This window comes from Puma concolor, chromosome C1 (genome assembly GCF_028749965.1).
Source record: "Puma concolor isolate L17-30 chromosome C1, mPumCon1.1.hap2, whole genome shotgun sequence".
In the NCBI taxonomy this organism is placed as follows: Eukaryota; Metazoa; Chordata; class Mammalia; order Carnivora; family Felidae; genus Puma; species Puma concolor.
In genome coordinates, this window is record NC_141674.1 from 61,914,438 (window position 1) to 61,933,200 (window position 18,763).

The window sequence follows — 18,763 nt, forward strand, 5'->3', positions numbered from 1 at the left end:
CTCTTAGTTGGTGATGGACGCAGACACCATGAAATAAGGGTGCAAGCTAGTTTAAAAAAAAAAGTCGGTACTTCCAAGCAGGGATATTACTTGTAATTTATACGAGGAAGGAAAAGGCAAAATCAGGTGAATTCTGCTGGATCTTTCAATTCTTTGGAAAGCAGTAGTAAAAATGGGAGGTGGGGGGATCCCATACACAATATTTTAGGGTAGTACCATACCTCAGCCAGTGGGAAGCAAAAAGGAAAATGTCCCTCAAAGAATGCTCTAATGCAATAAGCTATATAATACAACTCACCATACAAAATATGTTCCAGAAGAAATTAATTCATTTAAGATGGCAGTAACTTAAAAAATTCCATGACAAAGAAATGATATTGGTATTATTACAAATAAAAAATATGGAATGAGAAAATATGTTTAAGTAACAATCGTAAGAAATGAATAAATCTGCATATCAGCCCAAACAAATGTCATTAAGAAAGTAATCATGGAAACATATTTATTAGAATCAGTGGACTCTCTAAAGAAATTTCCTATGTGCTTGGCTCCTTCTAAGGCAAATGCCATGTAGACGTGTAACTGGCAGTCAAATTCTCCCTGGGCCTAACTTTACTTTTCTTTACATTAAATTTCTCAAGATCAATTTCTTGTTTTTGTTAAAAATATACCAATCCTAGTAAGAATTCTGAGTTCAAATTCTTTACTGAGCCTGGCTGAGTGGACAGAATATAAGATTTTTGATATGCAAATAATTTTATTCAGTAACAGTCACAATCAGGTCAGACCTGAAAAGAGATATAGCGGGGGAAAAAGCACAGAGTTAAGGTATGGTATTAGGGCTTTCTTGCTGGATATTTTAGGAACACATTCTTGCTTTTTTGCTTCTTATAGGAATTGGAGTCATTATGAATGACCTGTATTCAGATCACTATGTATCAGTCATCATGCTTATTAATAAATATATGTAGCTTAGATCTTAAGTTTCCATATCTGTGTAAAGATTAGAAAGGAAGTCTTCTTATGGATGATTGGGCAAAGAGAGTGTCCAAATATTACCCATATTATAGGTAAGTATGGCTGTGCATGTACTCAAAACTTTTTATCTACTCCCCAGAATTTCCCAAAGGCCTTGTGTTAGGCATGTCCCTGTGAAAGTTCTGGAAAAAAAGGCTGCAAACAGATGTGGCATATATCATTTCAGAGCCAACGCATTCAAGTGCTGTTGGACTACCTTCTTTCCACCATGCTCTCTTTCTTGCTATAACAGACTTGGAGGCCATGTGTAACAGATGCTGAAGCTATAAAATGGTGGCACCTTCCTCAGTCCCACTGGACATGTAGTTTCAGTGAGAAATGAACTAAATTGGGATAAGCTGCTGAGATTCAAGCATCTGTTACTGTAGCTTGACAATTTCTGGATGTTAACCAGAGATTATCCTGAAATGATAGAAGAGGTGTTGATATGAAATATAGAGGTTATTAAATATCAGTTCAAACATTTCTTGACTTCTAGAAACCATGCATATCAATTCTGAAGTATTACTGCATATTATACAAATTTAACATTCAGTTCCTACCTGGTTGGTGACCACCTCTATTCATGAGAAGATAAATGAAGGTTCTTTAGCTCCAATAGTGACATTTTCTCATGAATTCTTTCCATTCTCTTCAAGAGATTCCTAGTTTTCCAGGCTGCAGAAAAATCTAGAGTGAAGATAATGAGGATTAAGGTCAGTACCCCTTGTTTTTATAAGCCCTGAGGTGGCTAACTTCGTATCTGTAATTTCAGATAGTTTTTCTAAAAAATGACTCTCCCAAGTTGAAAAAAACTTAAGTCTCACAAAAATCTGAATCCAGTCCTACGAAGTCTTTCATATTACAACCTCTTAACCTCGCACTATCCATTAGTTTTTTTTTGTTTGTTTGTTTTGTTTTTAACCACTTATTTATCACACTCTCCAAAAGTAAACTAGATAAAAAGTCCTTCTGTTGTCAAGGCCTGGGAAATAATGTGTATTTTTCTCCTTTAGGCAAATTAAACTCAAGAGACGTCTCTTGTGGTTGAGTGTCTGAGCCACTGTTTTTCCTATCTGTAGCCATTTTTAGTAGCTCTTAGTTACACATACAGACTGGCACCTTTGTATTTACGTACACACGGAAACACATGCACACACCCATAGACTTATGAGTATACACAGGAAGTACATTTTATGATGTGTTGTGTTTTTTCCCATGTACTAAGATGATTTTGTAACAGAGAACTTTATTACATCTCAATATCAGGTGAATGAGGCCAATAGCTACAGATTTTCTGACACACAAGTCAGCCATTTTCATGAGGTCCAGCTCATCTCACAGGCATGTTGTAATCTGAGGGAAATTAGCTAACCACTTAAAAAAAACCTGTTCTGATGGGGTTTTTTGGAGTTCCAAGTCCCTGACCCTTCAAATAGAAGGAAACCAATGTCTGTATGATAACAGTGGCTTTCCTCTTTTCCAATGTACTTTACTTTGTGAATCATGAGGGTTGTATCATGACAGTGGCTGACACTTTCATAGGGAGACTGAGCTGCAATGTGTATTCTGGCTAGGAGAAGAGCAGCAGGAGGGGAGAGAAGAGGCCAGGAAAAGTATAGTTGATAATTATGCATGCAGGTAGTATGTTAGGAAATCTTTCCAAAGCTATGATAAAGTACTTCATTCTTTATTTAAACTCTCATAATCACTCTTCTTCTTTATCTAAAGAACCACATTTTTAGAACAAGCAAAATTCTAAAAAAAAAAAAAAAAAAAAAAAGTCAGCTTTCAAGTTTGTTTTTTATCCCCTCTAAATGTGGGAAAGAAGGGAGAGTAGGAGGTTTGAAATTACTATAAATGGGGCTTTTAACCTAAAAGTTGATTCCTCAGCAGAACAGTTGAGATAGTTAATTCAAAGTATAAAGCAGAAGAATGTTTTCTTCTTGAAATTTTAGTGGTACTCAATGCCTGTATCTCAACTTTATCAGTCTGTTAAATATATTCATTAATATGTTGCCCTACACAGGTCAGAAAATTTTATAAGAACAAGTATCTTGAGAGGTAATCCTTTGTTCCTGAAACTATTTGAAGGAATAAATAGTATACTCGGAAAATTAAAAATATCCTTCTCTCTTGACTTTTTTTTAGCACCAGGGATACAGAAATTAATAAAATACAGGGAATCTGCAGTCAAACAGATGGAACAGAATATAATCAATCTGTTGTAATGCTATGTAGTAAGTATTATAATGGAGCCATGCACAGAAGCAATGTGAAAACTCTTACAGAGCATGCTCCTTTGACTCTAGAAGGCCATTCAGAAATTCTGCTGGCAGAAAAGGCGATTAGGGCACACCAGGCAGAGGAATTTGAGAATTGTGAGTCGTCTGATATCTGGAAAATTGGAATTGGGAGTTTTGAAGGCAGGAGAGAGCTGGAAAAGTAGGAACTGGCAAAATGATTAAGGATTTTTTTTTTCCTATTAAGTGAAAGGATTTTGACTATCCTATAGGAATGGGAACCCAACTAAAGAGTAGATTTGCATTTTAGATTTACAGCTAGGAACAGAAAGACGGTGACACACATTTCTGACCCCAAGAATTTTATAAACTAACTGAGGAAAATAAACAAGTAGACAGATGATCAGGATATAAGGTAAGATGAATGTAATAGGGCTGTACACAAAAACTACCATGACTGATGTTTAATTTGTGCCTTTTGATTACCAGCCTCTGAGGCATCCCTTTCCAATTTCCTCCAAAAGTTAAAACATGACAACACTGAAAATGAATAATATTAATCATTTAACATAAATATAAATTAATATAATAATCTAGCACGTCTTATGGCTCTGGCACCGTTCTGGGTGATTAAGACAAAAAGTCTATTGTGTCAATTTCAGAAATAATCATTTACATTTGAAAATTAGGTCTATTGAAATGAATTAAGTGTATAAGAATTCTTATTCTTCTTACATGCAACTGAGAACATTGCTAGTGAGAGCACTAAAAGATACTCGCTGTAAGGATACTAGGTAACTTATGAATCAACAGGAAAAACTGGGAATCAGCTCAGTAAATGAGTAAAAACCAAAGGAGGCTAGGTAGCAAGAGTCCAGGCTGAGCAATGCCTCAGAAATTATCTTTTGGATTGCTAACACTGAAAATTTGCTGCTGCCACTATTGGACTCTTAGTGCCACTGTGAATGACTTACTTGTCTCTGGTGCATCACTCTTACAGAATTACAAGTACTGGCATGAGCATCAAATGGCTGACTATATGCCAGAAACTGGGGTGAAACTTATTTGATTCCTCTAAATTTTGTGTTGGGACATGAGTCCATATCTCAAAGCATGACTTGGCCAAAGGTTATTTCCCCAAGAAAGGGCATTCAGATGATTTAGAGACAAAAGCAAACATAAGAACCTGACAAATGTTCACCTACATCCTTTTTCTGATACCAACACTTCTTATTCCCACCAAAAGTGGCTCAATTCTAACATAAGTATTCTTTATAACAACCAGAAAAAGTATACATACAAATTTCTAAAGGAAATAATTCCAAGTCTCATTAGTTACTACATCCTACTTGGAGCCCAGGATTACTGTACAGTGTGCATTACTCTGTAGTTCTATTATGATATTACATTAATATTTTATATATAAGGACTAGGGGAAATGGAGAGGAAGGAAAGACATATTAATGAAACTATGCAAATATATTTGTGACACAACAATGAAAACAATATGGGTAGAGGTTATGATCTTTATTTTTGCATGCATAGTTGACTGTCGAACAATGTGGGAGTTAGAAGGACAGACCCCCTACAAAGTAAAAAAATCCCTGTATAACTTTTGACTCCCCCACAACTCAACTTCTAATAGCCTAGCACTGACCAGAAGCCTTACTGATAATATAAATAGTTGCTAACATAAACAGTTCGTTAATACATATTTTGTATGTAATATATACTGTATTCTTATGATTAAGTAAGCTAGAGAAAAGAAAATGTTAAGAAAATCATAAGCGAGAATTCATTTGCAGTACTGTACTATAAAAAATCTATGTATAAATGGACCCACACAGTTGTAAACCATGTTGTTCAAAGGTCAACTATATTTATAAGGCCATAGTTAGAATGTATACCACCTATAAGTGTACCCTATGTTTTCAGCTAACACATCACTAAAACAGATAAGATAAACTTTAGGATAAAACTGGTCACAAGAGGGTCGTCTGAGTGGCTCAGTTGGTTAAGCGTCTGACTTCAGCTCAGGTCACAATCTCATGGTTTGTGAGTTTGATCCCTGTGTTGGGATCTGCACTGACAAGGCACTATCCTCAAAAAATGACCACATAATCCAAAAATTCCACTTCTAGGTATTTATAATCAATCAATCAATCAATCCATCATTATATCCAAGAAATATCCACACCACCATTTCCCTTGAGGCATTACTCACAATAGCCAATAACATGGAAATAACCTGAATGTGTAAGACATAGTTGATATATAGTTGATACCTCTTTCTCAGCATCAACATTTCAGAAGAAGCAGTTATTAGTTTCTTACGGCAACAGTACCAGAAGTTTTTACTGAATTTTTCCTCTGTGTGCCCCCTTTTTGTTTCATGCTGCCGAGATTTCTTCCATGCGTTAAGCTGGGAATCTCCAAACTTCCTTTGGTTAATAAGTCTCCATCAAGAGGAAACAGAGCATCGGAGAATATGAATAGAGTTCCAGTCATCTCTGGAACATCTCCATATAGTTCTATGTGTAGGGCTAAAGTTAATGAAAGACTACTGCAACACTTTACAAGCAGGAAGTTGTGTTTCTTGGGAATGAATGTTTGGGTAAACCTACCAGGTGAAATGTCCATATTTTCATTCTCAATGTTCGTTTCCTCACTATCCAGGAAAGCCAACAACACATATGCTGGTATTTTGTGATGACAGCACTCTTACTTTGGGTACCAAGCTCTTTATTGACTAAATCACTATTAACTGATAGCCTGGCATAATTGGTTGGGTTACAAAGCCTTTATTTTAACATCATTGAATTTTCCTTTGGATAATATAAGGAACAAAACAGGTCTTTTTTTTTTTTTTTTTTTTTTTTTCAAAACAGGTGTTTTTGATCACAGTACAAGCAGGGATTCAGGAACCCATGATGCTTTTTTCATGTTGTGGCTCAGCCATTTTTAGCATATGTTTTCCAAGGTGGCCAAAGAAGAGAAAGATCATAGGACAGTGCATGGTACACACCTGAAGAGTTGGCAGTCACTTTTACTCAGATTTCATTGGTCAAAATTCAATCCTGTGCTCCAATTAACTGTTCAAGGGAGGCTAGGAAATATAGACTGTGTCCTACAGAAACAGGAAATAGGTTTGGTGAAAAGCCAGACAGTCTCTGACACAGAGACCTTTTGCAAATAGAATTTATAGGGTTTCATATTTCATAAGATGTACTGGGGTAAGAGAAAGCAATAAAAAATATCTTCTAAACTTTTAATATGGAAAACCATTTAGATGGTAATGAATCTATGGACGTTTGGGAATATAGAAAAAGAAACAAGATTGAGGAGGGAGGAAATAGTAAATAAAAACACAGTGAATTCCACTTTAGTGTAAGATTTAAAAAAATATTTTAGGTCTTCCAAGCCTAGCATGCGTTTGGAAATATAGGAGGCATACTGTATACTTAAAGATAACTTAGAGATAGAGATTTTTTATTCTTCAAAACAGTTAGTGGCAATAAAGGTCATTAGATTGACCTGGGACAGAGCTTAAATAGAAAAAGAGATAAAAAACAAAACAAAACAAAACATTGTGTGTAATATAATATCTGCCTTAGTACAAAGTAATAGAAACACAGAGATGAGTATAAAAAGTTTTTTTCTTCAAGAAGCTCACAGGTGGATAGATAGAAATGATCAAGGATATTATTGAGTGATAAAGGTTATAAAAGATAAATATGAAATGGGAAAATAAAGTAAGGTCAACATTCAACAAATTTTACTGATTGAATGTATAAATTATATTCAAATATATCATGCAAAAAAATTCTATTTCTTAATGGCATTTGTCTCTCAACTCTTACATAAAAAGGTGACAAATCCTCCTGTAATTACACAGAAAAGACTTCTGTCTCCATTACTACACATTTACCTTTATTAAGTGCATACTATGTGTAAGGCATCGTGTTGCATTATGTGTTTTCTTCTCATTGAAGTCTCATAATAATATTATATGACATGGATTGTTCTTTTCATTAAATCCCCCAAAGATATGTATTGTTTCCAAATACAAAATGGAAAACTGGGGTAGCAGAGAGATTATCTAACTTGTCATGGGAACCTATATCTGTCATGCTTTTTACCACCTCACAGTATCTACCTTTGTTCTTTTTGAAGAATAATTAGAAATATCAATATGACTTACTCATTAGTTATCTGCAAATTAACAGGAAAAGTGAGAGCTGGTGCCATGGAATTAAATAGACAGGTATTATTTTACCAAAATTAGGAAAATAGTATAAGCATTTTTTGGCAGTCCAGCATAGAAGCACAAGTGAATAACTGCGGTTGTAAAATACTTAATATTTGCAAATTTACCATAGACTAATAAGAGAATTTTAAAAATAAACACTTAAAAATTTGCATATATAACTGATGAGTATTAAGGAGATATTAAAAATTTTTTTTAACGTTTATTCATTTTTGAGACAGAGAGAGACAGCATGAATGGGGGATGGTCAGAGAGAGAGGGAGACACAATCTGAAACAGGCTCCAGGCTCTGAGCTGTCAGCACAGAGCCCGATGTGGGTCTCGAACTCACGGACCACGAGATCATGACCTGAGCTGAAGTCGATGCCCAACCTACGGAGCCACCCAGGCGCCCCAAGTATTAAAGAGATATTTAAATGGCATTAGCTACATTGTATTAAGTGAGAATGTCAAAATAAATCTGAGGCATTTATTTTTCTAGAAAAATGAAAAACTATTGAAAATTAACTTAAATTTTACAAAAGATTTTATATCTTCTTATATCTCTATTTTTTCTAATTTTATACCTGAATATACATTAGGCTTAAAATTAATATATATATATATATATATATATATACTAGTTCTGTATACTTTATAAACACAATTATATAACTATGTGTCTTTTGTCTCTGTCTCTCCTTTCTTCTCTCAAATATATGCAAAAGGCAAATACATCAAGTAAATGTACAAAAATCTTACAATCTCTAAGAAAACCAAAAAGAATGTTTAATTTCCCTTTCATATTTTATATTTTTTAAATTATTATAAGAATGTGAATCACTTATATAATGGTGAAACTTTTATTTTGAAGTAAAAAATTCAGATACTGTTTTAACAAAATAAAGAAGATATAATTAAATATGTGAAAGTAGGTAATGAAACTAATGAAAGTACACAGTGTCTTAATAAAAGTCAGCAGCTGGGGCAGAAATTACTATGCCAGAGAAACTGAAAATAGCTTTAGGATTTCTATCCTTGGGATATGAAACAATATAAGTAATGCCTTTGCACTATTTCCTGCAATTAATGAAATAAGTTTTAATTGTTCCTTGGACATTTGGATATATAAGGCACCTTTGGGGGTGTCATGTTAACTTGATTTAAATTAAATTATGATCAAGAAGAGAAATGCTTTATTCTGTATATTTTTAGAAGATTTATATACAAATACATCTTGTTACATACAGTATTTCTTCTTTAATAGTATTATTTCAAAGTCCTTTAACTAAATATAATAGCCATAATTCAAAGTGACCACAGATGTGGCATGGCATTGGTTCATTTTGTTGTTCCATTGGGAACTTTAAAGACTAAATTCTTTCTCACAAGCGCAACTTTTGTTTTAGCATCTTGAAATCTTTCACATGCTTTTTGAAAGATAATCATATCAATAACAAATTTTTCTTCACAGTGTTTTTTATATGTTTCTTGAGCCCTAAGAGGAAAAAAAGTAATAGAATGAGATATTTTTAAATGACTAAAAGTATAACATTTATTCAGGGTGTTAATATAAAAGTAGATGCCTTTAAAATAGACATATACAAATGGGAAAAAATTAGAACTCCACTTATTTCATAAAATTTTATTATATCAATAATATCCATAATTTATTCAATAATATGCATATCAGGCTAATGTTTCTAAGATTTCTCTTGGCTGTAACATAATTCCCATAAGCCCTGGTAGATTCCCAAAAAAGCATCGAAATCAGACTATGCTCTGATTTGCAAAACTTTTACTGAAGGCTCACTAAATCCAAGCTTCTTCTAGGACTCCATTATGGACTGAATTGTGTCCCCATTTCCAACCCCCAAATTCATGTTGAAGTCCTAAACTCTCGTACCTTAGAATGTTTCTGTATTTGGAGATAGGGTCTTTAGAGGTAATTCAGTTTAAATGATATCATTCAGATGGTATTCCACTTTTCAAGCAGAAAGTAAAAGGGAAGAACATTTTGTTCACGTATATTTGTTTAGATAGCACGAACAGCGAAAATAAAGGCAAAGATGAGAGCATAGCTTGGCATGCTCTGAGAAGTGACAACACTCTAATTTCTGGGTCATGAAGTTCTGGGAAAGAGAACAGTGGAACAGATAAGCCTGGAGAAACAGACTTAGAGCAAGCAGATCATGGAACCCTTCATTTGTATTCAGATACACTCAGAAATCTGGACTTGACGAGAAGAAAGGCAAAAGTCTACAGTCTGCCTTATTGACTATGTGATTTTTGCACAAGTTATTTAAGTTCTTTTTGCCTCAATTTCTTCATTTTTAAAAAAGGGATATCCAATTCATGGGGGTTAGTAAAAGACTAAATGAGTTAATACATATAAAATCCTTAGAACAGTGTGTGACATTTAAGAATTCCTTTTTGTAAAAATTTTTAATGTTTATTTATTTATTTATTTATTTATTTATTTTTAATTTTTTAAAATGTTTATTTATTTTTGAGAGAGAGAGACAAAGTGTGAGCAGGGGAAGGGCAGACAGAGAGGAAGACACAGAATCTGAAGCAGGCTCCAGGCTCTGAGCTGTCAGCACGAGACTAACGCGGGGCTCAAACTCACAAACTGCGAGATCATGATCTGAGCTGAATTGAAGTTGGACACTTAACTGACTGAGCCATCTAGGCACCCCAATGTTTACTTATTTTTGGAGAGAGAGCACGAGCAGGGAAGGGGCAGACATAGGGAGACATAGAATCTGAAGCAAGATTCAGGCTCTGAGCTGTCAGCACAAGGCCCTATGCGGGGCTAGAACTCATAGACTGTGAGATCATGACCTGCCAAAGTCAGATTCTTAACCGACTGAGCCATCCAGGTGCACTGATACTTAATAACTCCTTTTATTGGATAGATATTAGTGGTATTCGTCAGCATAGGAAACACAGGAAGAACAGCCAGATGAAGAGAAAGATTGGAATTCTCTTTTGGTAACATTATGTTTAAGGAGCGTGGCTATCGATGTGGTAATGACCAAGAGCGAAAAGGAATGGCTTATGGTTTAAGAGAAAGGTAGTAAAGCTATTCTGCTTGGGATTGGGATCCAGATCTGCAGCTTATTGATTGTGTGATTTGGGGCAAATTATTTTAACTCTATCTGAATCATTTTCTTCACCTTTAAAAAGGGACAGACTAACTCATACGGTTTAGTAAGAAGTAAATGAGCAAATACATTTAAAATCCTTAGAGGAATGCCTGCATTTAATACTCCATGAAAATAGCTATAACTATTTTGAGTTTGGATTTCTGGAGAGTAGCTATGTCTGGACAAGTAGCAGAGTAGAAGTCATGGCAAAAGAGACCTTGCAAATGTAATTAATAGTAGTAGTTAAGTATAATAAATGTATTAAATAGATAACAATTATAAACTATGGACAAAATGTAACAAAACAAAACAAAACAAAACCTATTAAAAAGCACTGAAGAGTAAGAGAAACATAATGACCTATTATATTTATATATACCAGGATCAAACAATTGGAAAACAAAACTAAGAAAGAATTCTATTTACAATAGCATCAAAAAAATAAAAACAAACAAACACTTAGATGTAAATTTAACAAAAGGTATACAAGATGGGGGGGCACCTGGGTGGCTCAGTGGGTTAAGCATCTGACTTCGGCTCAGGTTGTGATCTAATGGTTCCTGAGTTCAGGGCCCCCCCTCTGGCTCTGTGCGGACAGCTTAGAGCCCAGAGCCTGCTTCAGATTCTATGTCTCCCTCTCTCTCTGCCCCTCCCCCTGCTCACGCCCTCTCTCTCTCTCTCAAAAATAAATAAACCTAAAAAGATTTTTTAAAAAGATGTACAAGGCTTATGCCTGAAAATAATAAAATATTGCTGAAAAAAGTAAAAATGATCTAAATTAATGTTAAGTTCTACCATTTCAAGGACTGGGAGACAATATTATCATGATGTCAATTCTCCCCAAATTTATCTATAGATTCAATGCAATCCCAATTAATATGTCAAGAGTCTTTTGCGTAGAAATTAACATTTAAATTTGTCTTAAGTATATAGAAGATTAAATTTAGATTAAAATTTATTCTAAATGTATTAAATTTAGGTATTTTGAATTTATTAAAATTTGAATTATATGGCAATGCAAAGGTCCTAGACTAACCAAAGCAAACTTGGGGAAGGAACAACAAAGAGTTTGGATTTTTCTACTGCTGTATAACACATTACCATAAATGTATTGGCTGACAACAACCACCATTTTATTATCTCATGGTTTTCATTGATCAAAAGTCCAGGCACAGCATGGATCATCATCTGGGTTTTCTGCTTCGGTTCTCACAAGGCTGAAATCAAGGTGTCAGCCAGGGCTGTGGTTCTGATCCAGATTGTGAGGTCCTCTTTCCAAAATTATTGGTTGTTGTCAGAATTCATTTCCTTCTCACTTTTCCACATAACCCCCTCCAGCTTCAAGTCAGCAATATCATATCAAATCCTTCTACTCTGAATCTCTTTCTTTTTTGTCCCTGCATGTGAAGTCTCGTGTGATGCACTGGACCCACCTGCATAATATAGGATAATTTCTCTATTTAAAGGTTGATGAATTAGTACTGTTAATTACATATGCAAAGTTCTTGTTGCCATGTATGTACTTTTGTGAGTAAAAGGAAAAATAGTAAGCAACTGAAGGAGCAGCTCAAGTTGGAGGGCATATAATTAATATTAGTGTAAGTCTACAAATTAGTAATCTCTTTCAGCCATTTTAACCGGAATGCAAGAAGTAAAGATAGTTGGATTATTCCAAGGTGGCAGTTGGGGTGGTTAACATTGTGGAGGCAATGAAAGGACTTCAGAGAAACTGAATGAAATGGTGAAAAGAATAACTGATATGAACTCTGGATGATACACCAAAAATGAAAAGAAAAGAAGTCCATAAGGAAGTTTATTTGAGGGCTGAGTGTCACAATATATTTGAATAAGCGTGTAGTGAAAGTAACAGAAGAAAAGAATTGAAAAGACAGAATTACCCACAAACAAGTATACGAGAACTTAAAATTTAAGAGGTCAGGCAGTTCCAAGTGACAAGGAGGCTTTTACATGTCTATGGAAATGAGTTTACAGGTTGTTGATGGTTTCCTGTCTCACATTCAGGTCCTTTATCCATTTTGAGTTTATTTTTGTGAATGGTGTGAGAAAGTGGTCTAGTTTCAACCTTCTGCATGTTGCTGTCCAGTTCTCCCAGCACCATTTGTTAAAGAGACTGTCTTTTTTCCATTGGATGTTCTTTCCTGCTTTGTCAAAGATTAGTTGGCCATACGTTTGTGGGTCTAGTTCTGGGGTTTCTATTCTATTCCATTGGTCTATGTGTCTGTTTTTGTGCCAATACCATGCTGTCTTGATGATGACAGCTTTGTAGTAGAGGCTAAAGTCTGGGATTGTGATGCCTCCTGCTTTGGTCTTCTTCTTCAAAAGTACTTTGGCTATTCGGGGCCTTTTGTGGTTCCATATGAATTTTAGGATTGCTTGTTCTAGTTTCGAGAAGAATGCTCGTGCAATTTTGATTGGGATTGCATTGAATGTGTAGATAGCTTTGGGTAGGATTGACATTTTGATAATATTTATTCTTCTAATCCATGAGCAGGGAATGTCTTTCCATTTCTTTAAATCTTCTTCAATTACCTTCATAAGCTTTCTATAGTTTTCAGCATACAGATCCTTTACATCTTTGGTTAGATTTATTCCTAGGTATTTTATGCTTCTTGGTGCAATTGTGAATGGGATCAGTTTCTTTATTTGTCTTTCTGTTGCTTCATTGTTAGTGTATAAGAATGCAACTGATTTCTGTACATTGATTTTGTATCCTGAAACTTTGCTGAATTCATGTATCAGTTCTAGCAGACTTTTGGTGGAGTCTATCGGATTTTCCATGTATAATATCATGTCATTTGCAAAGAGCGAAAGCTTGACTTCATCTTTGCCAATTTTGACGCCTTTGATTTCCTTTTGTTGTCTGATTGCTGATGCTAGAACTTCCAGCACTATGTTAAACAACAGCGGTGAGAGTGGGCATCCCTGTCGTGTTCCTGATCTCAGGGAAAAAGCTCTCAGTTTTTCCCCGTTGAGGATGATGTTAGCTGTGGGCTTTTCATAAATGGCTTTTATGATCTTTAAGTATGTTCCTTCTATCCCGACTTTCTCAAGGGTTTTTATTAAGAAAGGGTGCTGGATTTTATCAAAGGCCTTTTCTGCATCGATTGACAGGATCATATGGTTTTTCTCTTTCTTTTTGTTAATGTGATGTATCACATTGATTGATTTGCGAATGTTGAACCAGCCCTGCATCCCAGGAATGAATCCCACTTGATCATGGGGAATAATTCTTTTTATATGCCGTTGAATTCGATTTGCTAGTATCTTATTGAGAAATCTTGCATCCATATTCATCAGGGATATTGGCCTGTAGTTCTCTTTTTTTACTGGGTCTCTGTCTGGTTTAGGAATCAAAGTAATACTGGCTTCATAGAATGAGTCTGGAAGTTTTCCTTCCCTTTCTATTTCTTGGAATAGCTTGAGAAGGATAGGTATTATCTCTGCTTTAAACGTCTGGTAGAACTCCCCTGGGAAGCCATCTGGTCCTGGACTCTTATTTGTTGGGAGATTTTTGATAACCGATTCAATTTCTTCGCTGGTGATGGGTCTGTTCAAGCTTTCTATTTCCTCCTGATTGAGTTTTGGAAGAGTGTGGGTGTTCAGGAATTTGTCCATTTCTTCCAGGTTGTCCAATTGGTTGGCATATAATTTTTCATAGTATTCCCTGATAATTGTTTGTATCTCTGAGGGATTGGTTGTAATAATTCCATTTTCATTCATGATTTTATCTATTTGGGTCATCTCCCTTTTCTTTTTGAGAAGCCTGGCTAGAGGTTTGTCAATTTTGTTTATTTTTTCAAAAAACCAACTCTTGGTTTCGTTGATCTGCTCTACAGTTTTTTTAGATTCTCTATTGTTTATTTCTGCTCTGATCTTTATTATTTCTCTTCTTCTGCTGGGTTTAGGCTGCCTTTGCTGTTCTGCTTCTAGTTCCTTTAGGTGTGCTGTTAGATTTTGTATTTGGGATTTTTCTTGTTTCTTGAGATAGGCCTGGATTGCAATGTATTTTCCTCTCAGGACTGCCTTTGCTGCGTCCCAAAGCGTTTGGATTGTTGTATTTTCATTTTCGTTTGTTTCCATATATTTTTTAATTTCTTCTCTAATTGCCTGGTTGACCCACTCATTCGTTAGTAGGGTGTTCTTTAACCTCCATGCTTTTGGAGGTTTTCCAGACTTTTTTCTGTGGTTGATTTCAAGCTTCATAGCATTGTGGTCTGAAAGTATGCATGGTATGATTTCAATTCTTGTAAACTTATGAAGGGCTGTTTTGTGACCCAGTATATGATCTATCTTGGAGAATGTTCCATGTGCACTCGAGAAGAAAGTATATTCTGTTGCTTTGGGATGCAGAGTTCTAAATAGATCTGTCAAGTCCATCTGATCCAATGTCTCATTCAGGGCCCTTGTTTCTTTATTGACCGTGTGTCTAGATGATCTATCCATTTCTGTAAGTGGGGTGTTAAAGTCCCCTGCAATGACCACATTCTTCTCAATAAGGTGGCTTATGTTTATGAGTAGTTGTTTTATATATTTGGGCGCTCCGGTATTTGGCGCATAGACATTTATAATTGTTAGCTCTTCCTGATGGATAGACCCTGTCACTATTATATAATGTCCTTCTTCATCTCTTGTTACAGCCTTTAATTTAAAGTCTAGTTTGTCTGATAGAAGTATGGCTACTCCAGCTTTCTTTTGGCTTCCAGTCGCATGATAAATAGTTCTCCATCCCCTCACTCTCAATCTAAAGGTGTCCTCAGGTCTAAAATGAGTCTCTTGTAGACAGCAAATAGATGGGTCTTGTTTTTTTATCCATTCTGATACCCTATGTCTTTTGGTTGGCGCATTTAGTCCATTTACATTCAGTGTTATTATAGAAAGATATGGGTTTAGAGTCATTGTGATGTCTGTATGTTTTATGCTTGTAGTGATGTCTCTGGTACTTTGTCTCACAAGGTCCCCCTTAGGATCTCTTGTAGGGCTGGTTTAGTGGTGACAAATTCCTTCAGTTTTTGTTTGTTTGGGAAGACCTTTATCTCTCCTTCTATTCTAAATGACAGACTTGCTGGATAAAGGATTCTCGGCTGCATATTTTTTCTGTCTAGCACACTGAAAATCTCGTGCCAATTCTTTCTGGCCTGCCAAGTTTCAAAAGAGAGATCAGTCACGAGTCTTATAGGTCTCCCTTTATATGTGAGGGCACGTTTACCCCTTGCTGCTTTCAGAATTTTCTCTTTATCCTTGTATTTTGCCAGTTTCACTATGATATGTCATGCAGAAGATCGATTCAAGTTCCGTCTGAAGGGAGTTCTCTGTGCCTCTTGGATTTCAATGCCTTTTTCCTTCCCCACTTCAGGGAAGTTCTCAGCTATAATTTCTTCAAGTACCCCTTCAGCACCTTTCCCTCTCTCTTCCTCCTCTGGGATACAGTTTACAGGTTGTTGAAATCCAAAAATGTTTGTTAGGCAACTGGGAGGTTTGTTCTTATGAATTTGGAAGTTCACTGTGATTATAGCTGAAGTTGGATGGAGAAAAGCCTTACAAACCAGAATATAAACACACAGTGAATGAAGAGAGTAGTCTAGGAGGTAAATTGATGACCAAACAAAGGACAAGGAAAAGATGATGCAATTAGATAGTACCTTATGTGCCAGGTCGTCCATGCTAATTGATACTCTACTGGACCCTGTTGTTCTGTCCTGAACAGTATCATCACTTTTTCAGAGTGTCAACAAGAATATTTTAGAAAGCTCATGACCAGCTTTTACCTGATATATAATAAATTCTTTCATTTCAATGTCTCTTTTTTATTCACTCTTAAATACCCTTGGGGGCATTTTATCAACTTTCTAAACTAGAGCTGTATGGTTTCGCTTTCTTTTTTCATTCATCCTCATTCCACAGTAGGATCAGAAACTGCATTCTCAGTAATGACTTCACCAGTTATTGAGATTCATCAAAATGCTTTTAGGTCAAGTGGTTTGATACACTAGTGAAGAATCAACCAAGAGAAAAAGAGCCAAAAAACCGCTTAAGTCTCTAGAAAGATTTTCCTTTTTTGACTCACAGCTCTCTTCTGCATGTTGATACAAAATCTTCACTTGGAAACATTTATAATAAAACTCAGTAATGCCTTTTAGGACATATTACCTACATAACCAGAACATTGCCTTATTCCTGTATGTTTTCAAGGATAAGGATAATATCTTTGCAGCAGCTTGCAAGAGAAGATAATTCAGTTAAGATACATTAGGAAGCTCATTTGACTCTGTATCCTCTACAAATTAATGATGACCAGACAATTTACTCTGATAAAACTAAGCTGACTGAATTTCTGTAACACTGATTTGTACTAGGTTTGTATTTTGACATACTAGTTTTCATTCTCTTTCCAAAATATATTTTTTATTAAATTATAAAAATTTCCAAAAATCATACACACACACACACACACACACACACACACACACACACAGAGAATACATTAAGGAAAATGTTTTTAAATTTTGGAAGAGAAAAATATGGAATATTTTTCATACCTAAAAAGGTATGTAAAGAACCTCAGTAATAGTTCAAAAATTGCTTATAACTAGGAAAAGGCTAGTTATGCTCCTATCTAGTACAAACTATTTTTAAATTTTATTTATTTATTTAGAGAGAGGGAAAAAGAGAGGGGAGAAAGAGAGAGAGAGAACACGAGCGGGTGAGGGTGAAAGAGAGAAGGAGAGGGAATCTCAGACTGTCTGCCAGCACAGAGCTCAAAGCAGGGCTCCAAATCATGAACTGTGAGGTCATGACCTGAGCTGAAATCAAGAGTCTGATGTTTAACTTGCTGAGCCACCCAGACACCCCATAGTTTTTAATTATGGCAGTTAAAAACATAAATGATTTATTTATTTTATAACTGGAAGTTGTACCTTTCAATCCCTTTCACCTATTTCACCCCTCCCCCAACCGACCTTCCCTCTGGCAACACAGAGATGAAAAATACAGCATCAGGAATACAGTCAATACTATTGTAATAATGTTATATGATGACAGAAGGTAACTACATTTAAGGTGGTGAGCAGTGAGTAATTTATAGAATTGTCAAATCATTATGCTGTATACCTGAAACTAATATGGCTTTGTATGTAAACTATACTTCAATAATATTTTTTTAAATGTAGATGAAATAAGCAGCTATATGGACCTCTAAGTATTTCTAGACAAGCCTTAAACATATGTATTTACATTGTTAGGACAGTTAAAATGTCACCAGGATAAAACTGTGACTGATAAGCTTCAATCTAATATCAGATGAAATAGTGTGAAAGACTTTGAAAGAGTAAAAAAACAAAAATTACTGGGAATGCTGTCTGGTGCACCCTTCAGAGTTATCTGTACCTTTCAATCTCTTTGATCTATTTTACAACTTTATAAGTTGAATAAAACTATGAGTAATACAGATGATTCTTGTCTATAAAGTATAAGTGAATTTTGTCCAATGGAGTTATAATTGATTATTGCCAGTGGATAATGACTAAATTTATTGTGGCATTCCTGATTGCCTTTACATATACACGCTTTTAGAACTGTCATTTGAACTGGTTATAACATCTTACTGGTTCTTTAATGAGTTAAATAAAATCTTTGATGTGTTTATTTTATATTTGAGTAACAGTTTTACATTCTAAAAAAATATCCTTTGTAAAGAAGATGTGGTATATATACAATGGAATATTATTCATCCATAAAAAGAAGGAAATCTTGCTATTTGCAACAACATGGATGGACTTGAGGACACTATACTAAGTAAAATAAGTCAGAAAGACAAATATTACATGATCTCACCTATATGTGGAATCTAAACAAGCAAACAAACAGAGCTCACAGATATAGAGAACACATTGGTGCTTGCCAGAGGTAGGGGATGGGGAGTGGGTAAAACATAAGGGGTCAAAAGGTACAAACTTCTAGTTATAAAATAAGTAAGTTATGTTATGTAATGTACAGCATGGTGACTATAGTTAATAATACTTGTATTGCATATTTAAAAGTTGCTGAAAAATTAATCTTAAAAGTTCTCATCACAAGAAAAACAATTGTAA

At 35.1% G+C, this 18,763-nt stretch overlaps 1 protein-coding gene across 4 annotated transcripts in view; it reads right to left on the reverse strand.

Moving 5' to 3' along the window:
- Positions 1-18,763, reverse strand: part of LRRIQ3 (leucine rich repeats and IQ motif containing 3) — a 257,386-nt gene that overhangs the window by 4,114 nt on the left and 234,509 nt on the right. For 2 of the 4 annotated variants that reach the window (XM_086717282.1, XM_025912635.2), the window contains one exon: positions 8,686-9,004. In XM_086717282.1, the coding sequence (XP_086573408.1) occupies positions 8,848-9,004 (157 nt within the window). In that variant the 3' untranslated portion in view covers positions 8,686-8,847. Of the gene's footprint in view, positions 1-1,580; positions 1,708-6,266; positions 6,388-8,685; positions 9,005-18,763 lie in introns of those variants that run through there. The other 2 variants (XR_015254801.1, XM_086717280.1) reach the window with 2 other exon arrangements.